The sequence below is a fragment of the Thamnophis sirtalis genome, unplaced genomic scaffold, assembly GCF_051295495.1.
Source record: "Thamnophis sirtalis isolate CommonGarterSnake01/CBP01778 unplaced genomic scaffold, rThaSir2_p1.2 scaffold_7, whole genome shotgun sequence".
Classification (NCBI taxonomy): Eukaryota; Metazoa; Chordata; class Lepidosauria; order Squamata; family Natricidae; genus Thamnophis; species Thamnophis sirtalis.
Window position 1 is genome coordinate 57,550,530 of NW_028261387.1, and position 15,997 is coordinate 57,566,526.

General features: G+C 34.2%; 1 protein-coding gene across 2 annotated transcripts in view; it reads right to left on the reverse strand.

Annotated features, from left to right (window-relative positions):
* Positions 1–15,795, reverse strand: part of KCND3 (potassium voltage-gated channel subfamily D member 3) — a 291,154-nt gene extending 275,359 nt beyond the window's left edge. For both annotated transcript variants that reach the window (XM_014067356.2, XM_014067355.2), the window contains exons 1-2: positions 15,692–15,795; positions 5,311–6,484 (exon numbers count right to left, since the gene is read on the reverse strand). In XM_014067356.2, the coding sequence (XP_013922831.1) occupies positions 5,311–6,416 (1,106 nt within the window). In that variant the 5' untranslated portion in view covers positions 6,417–6,484; positions 15,692–15,795. The remainder of the gene's footprint in view (positions 1–5,310; positions 6,485–15,691) is intronic.
* Positions 15,796–15,997: the final 202 nt, after the last annotated feature.

The window sequence follows — 15,997 nt, forward strand, 5'->3', positions numbered from 1 at the left end:
GGGTTGTTAATGGATATCCAGCCCCCGCTTAGATGTAATGGATGATGTGAATTTTTAATATTGTATTTTTCTATTTTTAAATTTAAACTGTTTCTGTCTTGCTATGAGCCACCCAGAGTCCCGATGGGAGTGGGCGGCATACAAATTTTAATAAACCTTAAACCTTATTTGCGTTTTGAAAAAAAAAGGTCAAGGATTAGGTATTAAAGCATGTGCAAATATCCAATTACTGTTTTGGCTTGCTTCTATTTTAGCAAACTTTTATTTTTCTGTCTCAGTAAACTTAATGTAGGAAAAGTTCACCTACATATCCCCAATTATTTATAAATCAATCTGGTTTACTAAGAAGAACAAGGGCAATGATTCAATTACTCACAATGAATTCTTTGATGCATAAAATAAACCAACCCTCTATTATTCTTATTTTAAAGCACACACAAATTTGGCTGGTTCAAAATCATTTCAAAAATGCTAATTGGGCAGTAAAGTGCAACTGAGCCAAAAATTTTGAACTGTTTATAAAAGTCAAGGAATTATTCAGATGCAAAGTACCATAACACTAACTGAGCAAGGTACAAACTGATTCTTCAATCCACAAGAGAATAGGGCTGGATGATTTGGCAATGTACCACAGAAAGAGAATTGCAAATATAATCTACTTACAAATAGACTCCTGCCAAAATGGCATCAGAAGTTCATTGTGTAAGTTTGCCTCGGAAGAAAGAGACTGCTGAATAACTTGGAAAGCAGCATTTAGCCTATTCTCTAGGAACAGTGCAACTTGAAGTTTTGTAGGAGGGAAAAAACTTCATTACAAAGTTTATAGTAATTTTATAAATTTGTTTATAACCATTATAAGTAATTAAATAAAATTAAAAATAGCAAAAACTAGAAAAGGAAAAAAAACCAAGGACATCCAGCAAGAGGCTCCAGCTGCCATAGTCCAAGAAAGCCTTCCTGAATGTCATCAGGGTGGAAGTCATCCAGATCTCATGGGGAAACTCATGCCAGAGGGGAGACACCATGACATAAAGTTGCATTTCCTAGCTCCTAGTAGGTAACACTGTATGATCAAAGGAATCTGGACCTTACCAACCCTGGCCAATTTGCACTGGTGGGTAGACATCATGGGAAATTATAAAGATATGCTGTGAAAACTATATATGATTTTTAATGCATTCAATGTAATGTTAAACAGGATCACTTTCTAACAGGTTGTATGAATACATTTATACATGAAACTTTACTGCAAGCTGAATCACAGTTTGAAATTGAAGTTGCTTAGCAGCTATGTTTTCAATTTTATTTCATACAAGGAATGTGTGGAAATGTGTCCTACTGTCCATTTTTTAAGAGCTACAGTACCAACTCATACTCTGCATTTATTGTGGCAAACAGGACCTAGAGAATAAAATGGAAACAAAGTCATGATTCTTTCCCCAATTCTATTTCTATAAATTAGTTAGGAGCAGAAGAGGATGCAGAGATGTTTCTGAAAAATCTAATTCTTAAAAAAAAACACCTGTATATCTTAATACCTTTGTTATATTATGCATGATTTGGCCTGCTATTTAATTTACAGTACTCTTTTATTCAGATGTTCTAATATGAGTATGCTGGTGGTTGAAGACTTTTTGTTTGATTCTTTGCTTTGTTTTACTGGTGAAGTAAAATCCTGAATATACAAAATTTGAAATAAACTTTGGAATGTAATATTAGTTGTAGCTGATTTGAGAAAATGCTCCATTCAGATGCTAGTGAGATTCAAATATTCCAAATCTGAAGGAGGATGAAAATTATGAATCAAAGTCCATTACATTTTTAATTAAGGCGGAGGATTATTACAATGATTTTAACAAATTGATTTCAATTTTTGAAGATTGTGTATAGATTTTAAGTTTTGAAAGTCCAAATGCACTGATGTTACTTTAGAGGCAAAGACAAATGTTTCCATTCTATCTTCGAAATAAATCCAAAATAGAAAATGCCATACTACTTCCTTCAGAAGTTCAGAAATGCCATAGCAACCATCATGGTATAGAATTGCCCTTTATAAATCTTACAAAACAACATGGTACTTTCTCAAAAACCAACAGGAACACACAACTTTAACAGCTTCGAGGAGAAAGGGCAAGTAATGACATATTAACAGAAAAGGTGTAATGGAAAGTGAAAAAAGTAAAGAAGTTTGCCCTCCATGTATTATTATCTGGTGTTTTGACCTTATCGTAAAAAGAGACCTTTATGCTACAAAAAGGTCTTTAAGACATCTCAGAAATGCAGACTGTACAGCTGATGCTTCAGCAAATTTTTCCATTTAAAAATCACTCCAGACAAATAACACAAGTAGGTACATGCATTAATCTCTGTTGGAAGACAGTAGATTGCAAAAAGCTTAAAATGATCAGCCTTAAATGTTAAATATCCTATTTTAGTGTCTGCCATTTTTTAGCCTGCTCAGTGAGCTTAACACCATTGCTATAATTTATATGATTAACCTTGTCGAAGAACACTTTAGAGTGCTCAAGAAGACTCACTCTGGACTATCATTATGTGCAAAAAGAAAAGGTGTTTTATGTCTGAAAGTATTTCAGTTAGCTAAACACAGAATTAATGGTACTGTGGAATCATTCCCTGTATATTTGGACAAGTTAGATACATTTCATTTCCTGTCCAGTTTCCCATTGAAAAAGGGAAACAATAGAAATCTCAGTAGAAGATAATAGATGTAACTCAGGATTGAACTCTCTGAACTTGGTTATTGTTTCATTAAAAATATGTGCAGGCAAATTTCATTTAAAAAAATCTAAGAAGGGAACAAAAAGACCAGAACACATTCTTTACAGTTGTCAATACCCAGATAAACAAGGATTGACATCTGACAAACAAGCAGAAAACAATAGTGTGACAAAGGAGAAAATGATACCCCATCAACACTGGCAGGGCAAGTTACTCTATATAAACAGAGAGCAACTCAAGCACTCAGTAGCACTGATGAGTTACTTAGTTGGGTAATGAAATGTCAACGAAGCTCAAAGAGCACTAAGGTTTCCAACAATAAAAAGTTTTTTCCATGTTTGTCAACAACCTTAAATCTTATTTTAAGTATGGTACTATGAATAGTAGCTATTTAGCCTGGCATCATTTTCAGATTAAATTTTACATTTTATGAAGCTTAAATGAGATATATAGAGTTTTCAAATGTACAGCTTCATATAAAACATATGGTGCCATATAATGTTTATCACAGATGGCCCACATGCTTTCCTCATCTTTGAATTTGTAAGAACTTTCAGTTGCCATGTGTAAAATGTATATATTTGCATAATATTATTAACTTTTACAATCATTTAACAACATTCTAAAAGACAACAACATTGTCCTTCAAAATACTGTATTTTTTTCTATTGAAAGTAACGTTTGAAATTTTATGCAATTTTGAATTTTACATCTGTTTTTGTTGGCCTCTTGCAAATAATTGAAATTAATAATTTTTAACATATTCTTGCACAATAAGTCAAAATGCAATGAAAATAAATTCTAGCACATATTTTAAGTTCAAGGTGCCCAAAATGATTACTTTTATATAGCAAGCTTTTGAATCATTTTTTTTAAACAAAACAAAATAAGGAGCTGGTCATTTATTTGAGTGAAGTGCCAAATATTCAGTTTTCACATTTCTGTATTTTCCAAATATTTTCATTCCTCTAAAGTATAATTGGTTGCCCTTTTAGGAGATAAATTATATTTAATCATTTCAGCCTATAAAGTTCAAGTTTCTTTGCACACAGTGAATACCCTTAATACAAGAATAATGTTATGCAGTGTTTGATGATCAAACATTGGAAAAGCAATGGTTGAAGTATGGTTAAAAATGAGAAGCCATACAATCTTACAAACAAATAGAAACTTTATTTATTTATTTTTTGTATCTTTTTTTGCTGATATACAAACCCTGATATTATATGCAGAGGTTAAATAACTGGGGGGAAAGCAGCTAAAGGTGATTTTTTTTCCACTTAAAAAAGTTTATAACTACCATCAACATTCCTTCTTAAAGTTAAAGCAAAAATTGAAATTTCAAATGGTGCCTATGATATACAAAAATAGTGGAAATATCCCATGGGTTGTGTGCCCCTCCTTTGTAATACAGATCGCAAATGTTTACACCAGTCCAAAACATTCGGGTATATGGGGATGTGATTTCACCATCAGGCTTGGTGAATTTAACATTTTGTAATTCCTGTACTATGGATATCATACTACTATCACCCCAAGTCTTTTTTCTTGGCACACACTCATTTAACCATGTACATTAATTTCCAGTTTAGTCTGTTCTTAATTTGCAATATCTGTTTGGATTTATTCCAAAGCTAAGGAACAATTAAGGATGAAAGAACCATTAGGGTTATCCTTCTTACACATTCAGTTTATAAATATTATCTGTCCTGCTCTTCCTCCAAGATATTGTTAAAACATGAAAAATGCTAACCATGAATTACTAGCAACAATAAAACTGAAATAAATATCCATTGACACCACTAACAGGTAAGGGTAATTGTTTACAATTTGTCTTTTCATATTCCTCCCTATCTGAGTTTTTGCATTTTATTTCTTAACTCAGTACCTTGTGCTGATCAGAAAACAAATTGAGTGAAGAAATTCTAAAAGCATGAGAATGCCCTTTGTTTGAAATGTGGAAGAATCAAATAACAATACAAGAGTAAATAGTGTCAGCGCTCTTTGAAGCTGACATTTTTGAGAGCGGCTCAAGCACGTTAAAATGAAATATTTTATTTCGAAGAATGCAAATGTACACTTTGATTTGCTTTCTAAACATTTAGTTTGTGCCCGCTTTCTTTTCCAGTTGAATTAGACCATAATCTTTTGAGTCCAGTTTTAATTAATCACCATCTCACCTTTTGTCAAAAGCAGTGTAAAAAGGATTTCAATAATCCCATACTAGAAAAGTATTATTTAAACCAAAAGAAACTATTTTTACATGCTGCTCATATACAAAATGAGAACAGGAAGAAACTCCAAAGATTCCAAATTAATTAACTAACAACTGATTTTCCAAAACATTTTGGCCTATCCTCTCGTGCTATAAACTAACTATGTCCTTTTCTAACTGCAAATATGAAATGGTAATTTGTTGTAACTAATGTACACAGTAGAACAATCAAAAGGAAAAAATATCTTTGATTTATGATCTAGGAGGGGTAGAAGATCAGCAACCACAGAAAATTCTGAAACTCCACGAATCAGTAACCTTTTTCTTTGCTCAAGAAAGAAAAATATAGTACTTACCCAAGAGTTGTCATGGTGACAATAGTATACCAAAATGATGCTGGAATGCTAGTGAACTTGCTAGCTGAAGATCCTTTCTCTGCATAAAACATCACAGTAGCAAAGATAATAATTGCCATCGTGAGTGAAAAGAGAAGAAAACCAAGCTCAGAGGCACAGCTCTTCAGTGTGTACCCCAAGATTCGCAAGCCTTGGGAATGACGGGAGAACTTGAAAATCCTGAATACCCTGAAAACCCTCAGAGTCACAAAAGCTCCACTGACATCCTCATTGCCGGTCATCACCAAACCTATGTAGTAGGGCATGATGGCCACCACATCGATGATACTCATCACACTCCTGATGAACCGGTACCGGCTGGGAGCTGCAAAAAGTCGCATCAGGTATTCAACTGTAAAAATCATAACACAAGCTGTGTCCAAGCAGAAAAAAGCCATTTCATACCTATCCCCACATGGCTGTTCTTTGTTGCCGGATATGGAGCCACATGGTACGGTCTCCACCACATTGGTGATCACAGAAACAGCAATAAAGAAGCCTGTGACATAATAAAAGACTAAGGCTAAAGTGCTAGTATGAGGGTTCTCAAAGGCTCGCCACATGGTCTCCCGGAAGCTCAGGGCTGGCATGGAGTCTTGCTTATTCTCAGAATCAGCATCATCCATCAATCGCTCAGCATTTTCCCGCTTTCTATCCTTGTACTCTTCATAACAGCAGTCCCCAATGATATCAGGCAGGATCCCATAAAAAGCAAGCTCCTCGTCATAAGCGGAGATACACTCATACCTTGGATAATGTAGTTTACCAGTTCTATAAAAGTTTAAGATACACCTAAAGACATCAGGATCCCGGTCAAAAAAGTATTCCTTGGTGTCTTCATTAAAGAAGAATTCTTTCTCTGTGCTGCCAAGTAGAGTATCAGGGTATCTCTCCAATGTAGTCCTCCATGTCTGGAAACGCCGGCCGCTCACATTGAGAATGATTAGCTCATCTTGGCGCTTATTTTTTTCTGATGGGGCTAGTGGCATGGGACAGTTGGCCACTGGCATCCAACCTATGGCAGCTGCCCTGGCAAAAGGAAGCCATGCTGCTACACCAGCTGCCATGATGGATCTGGTCTCAGGATAGAGGAAAGCAGTTCTTCAAGGCATCCTTGGCTTCAGTTCAAATCCATCTAAAAATACAATTAAAAAAGACAGTGCAAAATAAGTGCCACTTTTTGCCATCTGTGTAATGGTTAAGTGTAATTCTCTCTAGCAACACTTAGTCATGGTGAAGGGGTGGCAGGTAAGAATACAGTAGAGCTCCACAGAGTCTTTGAAATACATGGGACAATGTTTTAGTGGTAACAAATGCACTGCAGGACTTCTTAACAACATCTTCACAAGAACTCCTGGAATCTAAATCAAGATACATGAAAATCAACTGCCAGAAGCTTGGTGTTCTGGAAAACTTGTGTACTCCAACGTTAACATACAAAAACATCAAGCATATCAAAATCGTGATTTTGGATTAGTTTGTCTCATGCCTCCATGCTCATCCACCCACAGGGAATATAAAGAAAGGAGGCGGGAGGTTCATATTGTAAGAAATACTGTAGGTAGCTGGATCATGTGGCTTCTCCTTGCTTTCCCTTTCAAATTTAAACCTTGGTAGTTCAATGAATTATTGTTTAAAAATACACGTGATAATCAGCATAAGAAAGTTATATCATTATTATAGGCAAACATTTTGAATAGCAGATTATTCTTCATTAAACTCAATTTAAAATGGCACCAACATGTTAATTTAGATTTGCTTCTTCATAAACAAGCTTAAAATAGCTTTCCCCAAGAGTAAAGGCTTGGCCCTAATTGAAAAAACACTGATATTAAGCTAGACATTCCACAATGTGTGTGGACTCATTCTTACTAGAATGCACACATATGTAAATCTAGAAATAGGTTGGAGATATCATTTTGTATGTTTTTGTTTGGTTTGGTTTGGTTCAAATCCACCATAAAGGGTTAAGCATAAATGAAGTGAGAGTAATTATAACAGCTTAGCAATTATCCAGCACATTGTTAAACAATTAGGTGAACACCATTGCACAGATTCCTGATTAGGCAATTGACTTTTGTTGACCATCAAATGGTTTTGAACAGTATTTGAACAATATTTTTAGCAGAGTGCTAAACTATTATAACAGACCAGAGTATCAAACTAATTTCCCAAGAGCTTCAGAATCTCCAGCATTTCTGTAAATAGACTGTCTGAAAAGGGCACCTGTACCCATAAACTCACACGTCTTATTTGTAGGTTTCATTTCAAAATACAGGGTTGTATTTAGTTTTCAGAATATACACATGCAGGTAGCTACACAAATGCCAGGTTATGTCCAAAACCCCAATTCTAGAGAACCAATGGAGAAAAAATATTTTAAAATATTCCCTTTATTGAGAAGCTCACTAAGAAAATGCATAGTCTATACCCAATCTATGTATAAGAATATGTCTACATCCAATTACAGAATCTTAATTGTGCTAAAATGTGAAGTGAAATCACCTTTTAAAACTGCAGACATACTCTTTATGTAGTTCACCTTTCATTTCCTTTGCATTTTCATTCAAATATACATAGTCTGTTGCTTTATTTTATGTATTTTCATGTCCATTTTATGGTCTGTAAAATGATTTGCAATCAATAAGATAATCTAATTATTTAAAGACATGAAAACATAGCAATATACATCCTAGTCTTGACAGAACCATTGTACTAAAGCGGGTGGGGTGAACAGAACTCGGAACTCTGATTGCTCTTGAGTTGTATGTTCTTAGAAATCTAAATGATATAGAAATAAATAATACAAACTTTATAACATGAATAGTTTTGTGCAAGGCAACAACATTGACAGTTTTAGCAAAATGGCAGAGCCTCTAGCAAATAGCAAGTCACAAGAATGCTGTTAAATTGATGACTAACATCTGACCAGTTGCATGGCCAATTTTAATAGCATAATTCACAAATTGGATGGTAATATAAAGCTAAAGAGGTGAAGCCATATATTGAAGGGAAGGTTTGAATCTTAATTTTTAACCAGCAGGATTGCTTTTCTTCAGCGGTTTGAATGAAATGTTCCCAGTTATCCCCCAAAAGGATATATTTCTGGAGTGCTTTCCATCCTCCTCAACACCTGGTTACCTGCCTATCAATTATATAATTGACATTACAAAGCTATCAACAGTTTTCCAAAGCTTCTTTACACATCTCCTATCTACTATAATGATAGGTGTTTTGTTACATTATATGTAACATTCAATGTTCCATGCTCAGGTAATCCTGTTTGGATTATTATAAGGTATTGCAAATGGGGCTATTTCTGAAAATACTGCAGCAGTTTCACTAAGTACATAATACCTTTGTAAGATCACTTATGTAGAAATCAGAGCAATATTTCAATAGCTCCACTGGCCTTCAGTTCAATTACAGATCTGATTTGAAATGTGGGTTTCTTACTTTTAAAACCTTTCTGGACTTCAGATCTTAGTATCAAAAGACCTTTCTCATCCTACATGTTCCCAACCAACCTTGATGTTACTAGAACAGTTGCTTTTTTCCATGTATGGTATATTTTTATAAAAGAAAAGTCACCACTCACTTATGGAATATTCTCCTCAGAGAGCATACTGTAATGGCTTTATGGCATGAGACTTTTATTGTTACATTTTCACAGCACATTCCTGAAGGTTTTTTTTTTTTTAAAAAAAATAGTATTTTAGTTCTAGGTATATTTTTTACCCCTGCCTGCTTTTCAAATTGCTGCAATGTTTGGGAGGCTTCTGAATTTGCTGTAGTGTTACAGTGGCTATATTCTAGAGATGCAAACATATTCAATTTGAAGACTTGCCTGAAATTTAATGCAGAGCATTAAATCAGTTGTAATGTTATTGAATCAACAATTCAGTGGAGTTTGGGACACTTTTTTATATTTTATGTACTTTAAAAAAAATACATATTGAATCTACTTGTTATAGAAGCTGCGGTGGCACAAAGGTTAGAGTGCAGTACTGCAGGCTACTTCTGGTGACTGCCGACTGCCTGCAGTTTGGCAGTTTGAATCCCACTAGGCTCAAGGTTTTCTCAGCCTTCCATCCTTCTAAGGTTGGTAAAATGTGGGCCCTGATTGTTGCAGGCAATATGCTGACTCTGTAAACCACTTAGAGAGGGCTGCAAAGCACTCTGAAGTGGTATATAAATCTAAGTGCTATTGCTAAATGCTAAGTTGACTATCCAAACTGAATTTCCCAAATTAAGTTAACAATTTAATTAGAGTATACCTAATTAGCATGTGTTTATTATATTCAACATTTTGTTTACTCCCCTGACATTTCAAAACATTTTGACTATTTGTTTTCATAACAATAAATAGTCCCTCTTTCCCTATGCATGTAAATGGTCCATTATTTGGTCCATCAGAACCTCACTGTCCATTTAGATTATTTAACTGGTATCATTTTACTGTCAGATATCTTACATGTATAGAGAGTTCTATAAGTATATTTTGACATTAAAGGAACTGACATCAACAGATCTTTGAAGGTTAAATAAGAATTAAAAAATCACTTTTGCTAAATCACTGTAAAAGCTGTCTTTAAAACAATTATATGCCAATTAAACAATTCAATTATATATATTTTTGGAAATAAAATCAGCTGAAATGCAGGATGGCAAACTAGTGAAGAAAAGCTAAGTCCATGATTTATTTATAATTAATATTATATTTGTGTGTGATCCATCTTACCTAAAGATATTTATTAATAAAGTTAAATTTACTTGCTGTCTAGTTCACCATGGGTCAATTCTATTCTATATTCCATACAAATGTATATGTTTATTTTAATGCAGTAAATATTTTGAAAATTGAAATATTGGAATAGTTTTGAAATCACATTTATTAAAAATAATTTGTGTGCTTCCATACACTCCTAGTAAAAGACATCCCATTTATTTACAAATTAACAAGGGAAATGAAAAAGATAATTCAAGGCCTTCATTCATTATCAGGAACAAAAGCAAAAAAAAGTGAAAGGTGGAAGATTTAATATCTTAAAAATCAAGGTATTAAAGCAAAAGGTAATATCAATATTTAAACCACTTGTTAGAATTTTAGAATGAATCTCAATTCCATGCCCATATTTATTTGCAAGACCTAGCATTTATAACCATAATTTGGTATTTATTTTAACAATTAAGACAATTAACAATGACAGCTGATATGTATTCAAATACAAAAAGTCCAGTTTTTAACCACAAGCTATCCAATGCTATCCTTCTTTCAAGAGCAAAAGGAGAAAGACATGCTCTGAAACACTTTTCTTTTACTTTTTACAATGTGTAAGATAAATTCTAAAGTGATAATAACCACACAATTTTGAGGCTTATTTCTTAATAGATAATGTTTGTATAATTTATTAAAAATGTCCTTACTATGAGATGCAAAGTGAAATATAGCATGTGGGCTTTTAGCTTGTTGCTAGAACATAATCATAGATAGATTTGGAAATGAGAGCTGAACATAAGCAGAGTTTGGAAAATATGTGTCCCAGAAAATTATCGAGTTTTAGAAATATATCTTTACTAAACCAAAAATATCAGCAAGATATGAAAAGTGAAACAAATAATCTATTTCATCCCTAAAAGAAGACACTCCATTGATACAAACTTTAGAAAAAACAAGCTGCACCAACTACCACATCAAAAGTTTAATTCAATCTAATTCCTAAGATAATTTCATCAGTTAAATGAAGTTCCAGTATATTGATCAGTCGTGGATCACTAAGGGTAAAAAATAGCAGATAAGAGCAAGTCAAATATTCTTGTAACTTTGCCACTATAATGTTACAGCCTATTTTTTGTTGAGTTTGTGCCTGACAAAACACTGTGCGTTGAAGTAATGCAAGACAGTTTAACCATTTGCACATGATTTGTCTTTACAGGATATTAGGCATGAGTGGACAAGACAAAGAATCAAACACTGAAGTTTTATCTAGAACATGTCTACCATCACTCCACACACTTCTGATGAAAGCACAAATAGGGGAGCAGGTGGCAAGGAAGGTGTATACCAAACAAGCACATACCCAAGCAACTTATTTTGGGGAACTTCCTACTGGAAGAGGCTTGCATGAGAAGAAATAGTACAAAGGCACACTAAAGGCTTCCCTGACATCACTTGATATAAACATAATCCCAGGAAAGTGCTGGCACAAAACCACTTTGTGGTCTCATCCACAGAGCCGGTCAAATTTACGAAGCAAGGCACACTGTTGAAACACAGTATAAGTGCTAGCCTCATAAGACCAAAGCCACTAGCACAGCAACTACAATATCTATGTATGTCTGTTCAACATGTGCAAGAACATTCTGTGCCCAAATTGGCCTGATCAATCATCACACCACATCTAATCTTAACATAATTATTTTTAAAAAATCCACACTGTTGAGGCCTTTATCAGTGATGATGGATGAACAAGAAGATTCTACATTTTTGCTGGCAGAGTCTCCAAGTCAAAAAGGAATGTTGAATATAGTAAAAAAAGAAAACTGAATGATTGAATGAGCACAATTAATACCGAATGAAACATTTAAATGGCTGAATTTTGAGATTCTGAGGTTGACCTAAACAATGCAGGGTTAGTGGCTGACATCTCATTTCCCAAAACAAACCTGGCACAATTCTATAAACTTATATATTGCATTAAATCTTTCACCAGAAGACAATATTAATGGACTATTAAAACTAATAAAAGAAGCTGAACGTGATCAGTTGCACCATTAAATATGTCATGATTTTATGTTATTAATAAAGGAAAAATCTTAGAAAATATTTCAATTTTCTTAGAAGGTAGTCTCCTGATGTACAAGCTATGCATATTTAAAAGCAATTCTGAAACCAGAGAATACATAACATTACTTTAGCACAATAGATTTTTAGAACCTCTTGGAATGGAATAGAATAATGTTGGATTTGTCTGATAATTATATTTATAAATATAAATATATATTTGAAAAGAAACTGAGTTTTCCCAAAATTTCTGAAAGCACGGAATGCATTTCTCTAAATGTTTGCAATATCTGCATCTGTACTTCATGTTGCTGTCACAAGCACACCAAATATGTCCTTAAGTCAACATTAAGCCATAATTGAATTTGCATAAGTTACATTTTTTTTTAAAAAAAAAACTATTTATGTTAAAACAGATTGTAGACATGGCCTTATGGTGATTCTGAGTAAATTCCACTGATTTAAGTAGCTTTTACTCTGATTCTAAATAAGTATATGTAAAACTGCAAGTCAAAATTCAGTGCTTTTAAATCTTATTGTATTGAACTCAGTAAGTTTACATTGATTGAGTATATTTATTGGATTGCAGTGTTAATTAATAATTGCAGGATTTGCAGGAATATTTAAAGAAATGTACTTATTGACATGCTCCAAAGAACAAGCTATCTTTATTAATATCTTAATATTAATTAAAAATAACATAAAACATAGAGCAGTTCACTTTTTCCAAAGCAATTTTAAAATAAGTTTGAGAGTATGCATATGATTCTGTGAACTGTTTGATTCTGAATTAGTTTAAGTGGTTTCTAAGAGACCAATGTGGAGTATGCCATAGGCTACATCCTACTATAACAGTAGTACATGCAAAATGTAAAGTATGCACAAGGTATTCTAAGGTAAAAGGAAAAACTTTCATCATAGAATGTCATCTGCAAGAGCAAAATCCACACATAAACATAAATATGCTATATTGTAATAATTTAGTCGTGAAAATAAATGAATTGGCTCTAGTCCCACTAGTAAAATAATTTATTCTGAAATAAATGTGCAATGTACATATTTTATATGCTCGCAGTACTTTGTTTTGCCAATGGTTGGCAAGGTTTCATAAGGTTGTTCACCTCACTGCACAATTTAACATAATTTGGCTGTCAATATATTTGAGCTAAATGTCACTCTAGGATATCAATAGTAAACAAGCAAACAAGCAAATGGTATGTAACTATTTTAGATAGATGTTTTAATAGCAATAGATTGTTGCCAAAAATCCTCCTTCCATAGGAACACATGTAAATATATATAATGCTGACAATGACATACTATTGTGAACCAACTAGAATAAGAACACGGTTTTTTTCCCCAGCCATCAAATGCAACAGGAAAGGTGCTATTACAGTTTGGATTAGACTCATATTAACGTCATTTGAGTACTTAAAAGCAACAATAAATAGGCATAGTATATTTTGTATATGTGTCTACAAAGATACAAATAGATGAATTGACAGAAGGATTTTTTTAAAAATCTAGCAGTACATTGATATTTTTGAATAGAAGAATTTATCTATATCACTTAAACAAAATGTTAGCTAACTGTCACAACAATTTTTTTTCTTTCAGTAACAAGTATCATGCCATCACAAAAAAGCCCCAAGACTAAGCAAAAGCTCTTGGTTTATTTCAAGCTTTCTTCAAAATAATTTGTATTTTTGGGGCATTCCATCCATTCTTAAATAGACATGAGTCATCTTTAAGCTAGAGCTGTTAATAATTTGATTTCTACACTGAAAATATAAATCCACAGTCTTTGCTTAGATCGATAGCACACTGGAGAAGAACTTTATGAAACACTTACTTATTCACCATAGATAAAGGAAATAAATGATGGATTCTTGTTAATTTCTGCCAGAAATCCAAAATGTGTGTGTACCAGAAAAGCATACATATGTTTTTCCTCCCCCCACAACAAATACAATTTATTTCTAAACAGACAATGATAATCTAAAAAAGAAAAGAGAAACTGCAAACTCAGAGTTTCATCAGGTAAATGTTAGGTTTATAATAAGACAAATACTTTAGACTGTAGCTTTTTTAGTCTGAATATTTTTTTTTAAAAAAAACTCACACTTAGGTTCAAGTATCATTTCATTTAAAATGCAAACTGTGCTCAGATGAGCCTTTTGCACTTTGTCACAATTTGATTCCTCTCTTCTCCCAGTTGATAATACATCTATTTACAAGAGTTTGCATTTATCTTTCTCTAACCGATGTAACCAGCATAAACAGAGTTTAGAGTAGCACAATAAAGATATGCCAACTTTCATCTTTCCAAACTAAACACTATACACAGATTATAATGAGCCCAATGCATTATATATTTATTTATTTATTCTTCATATTTTGTAACTTATCAGCTTGCTTGAGACATATTGAAGGAAAATATTATTGTTCTCATATGGTTTGGGAGTGGAGGTGTGGCACAAGGAGTGACAGAAAAAAATAAATTTGGGGATATATTTGAAAGTTCTTTCCTATCTCTAGATCTCCACATACAGGTTAAAAAAATCAGGAAATAACAGCAGAGGAAAAATAGATAAGGAGGCTACTACTGAATTGCTTAATTTAGTTTTGCTCAACCTACTGGGTTAATTGAGACAGTCAGCCAACTATTCACCTTGGGGATATACATTTTGAATTAATCTGGAAATTCTACCCAAGCATTTTAACTTCCCCCTCTCTTGAAGGGAATCAGCCTTAGAATATTTCTCTTCAAGGCAGCTTGAAAAACAAGGATTCTGGAAAGAGATTGTGTGCTTTAATTCTAGAAATAAATAAATAAAGTATTTACTATAAACACCAGCCTAGACAGAGGTAGGAGTGAATGGAATAAGGACAGAAAAATCTAAATTACCTGTTGGAGCCTCCCCAGGGATTGTAACTAACCAAAATGGGTTTTTTTTCTCCTGCAAGTGTCTCTTGCACCCAGTGTCGCTGATTCTTCTCTTCAGCCCCTGCATATACTTTTCTCTCCAAATCAACATCTCTCTTCAAGGAAAACTCCATTTTTCCCACCTCCTTTTGGTTTTGTAAAATTATGTCTAAGGCATCTAGAAATTTGAGTATCCTTGCCCTGTGAGTTAAAGAAACTCCAAGAAAGTAATGTATGGGTTACAGCAGGACTGGATGACTTTGAGAAACTAAGACACACATGTTATACGTGATACAGGCACACTTAGCTGTCATCCGCCATCTCTTTCAGAAATTCAGCATTCACTTAAGCAGTGTGTGTGCATGTGGAGTTAGGCAGAGGGAGCTGATCTGGTATTAGTAAAGAGAACCAGGAAAACAAAACAGAAGTGGAAGAAGAAAAGGAAGGCATTGAATGGAAAGAATCTCATCCTTAGCATCTCTAATTTTGCTACAGTTTCTAAAAGCATCCACAGTCCAAGCAGGACTTAGAAGAAGAGGTAGAAAGTGAGGGGACATAAATCCCTCCACTCGTCACTCCCCCCCCCGTCGACCACATGCATACCATTTCTCCTTGCGCACCTATTCCCTTACCTTCTGAGTAAAGAGCTCTCTTGCCATACGATTCCATCTTCTTCACGGGTTCAGCAGATGGGCTGAAGCATTGCCATCCAGATGCTGAAGGCGCTTACTCTAGCTGCCCAAGCAGGAGAAGGCGGTCCCAGGAAGGGGGAGGCGCTTGCTAGGGGGGCTCTTATCCCATTAGCTCAGCAGTCAGGGAGAGGGTACAGGAGCTGGGCGTGCTCTTGCGAATGCGCCCGAATGCCCCCTCCCACCCTCGTGTTTCTCTGTCGTTTTGAGTTAATCTCCGCTCGATTCCTATTTAGTAGATAGGTGGCG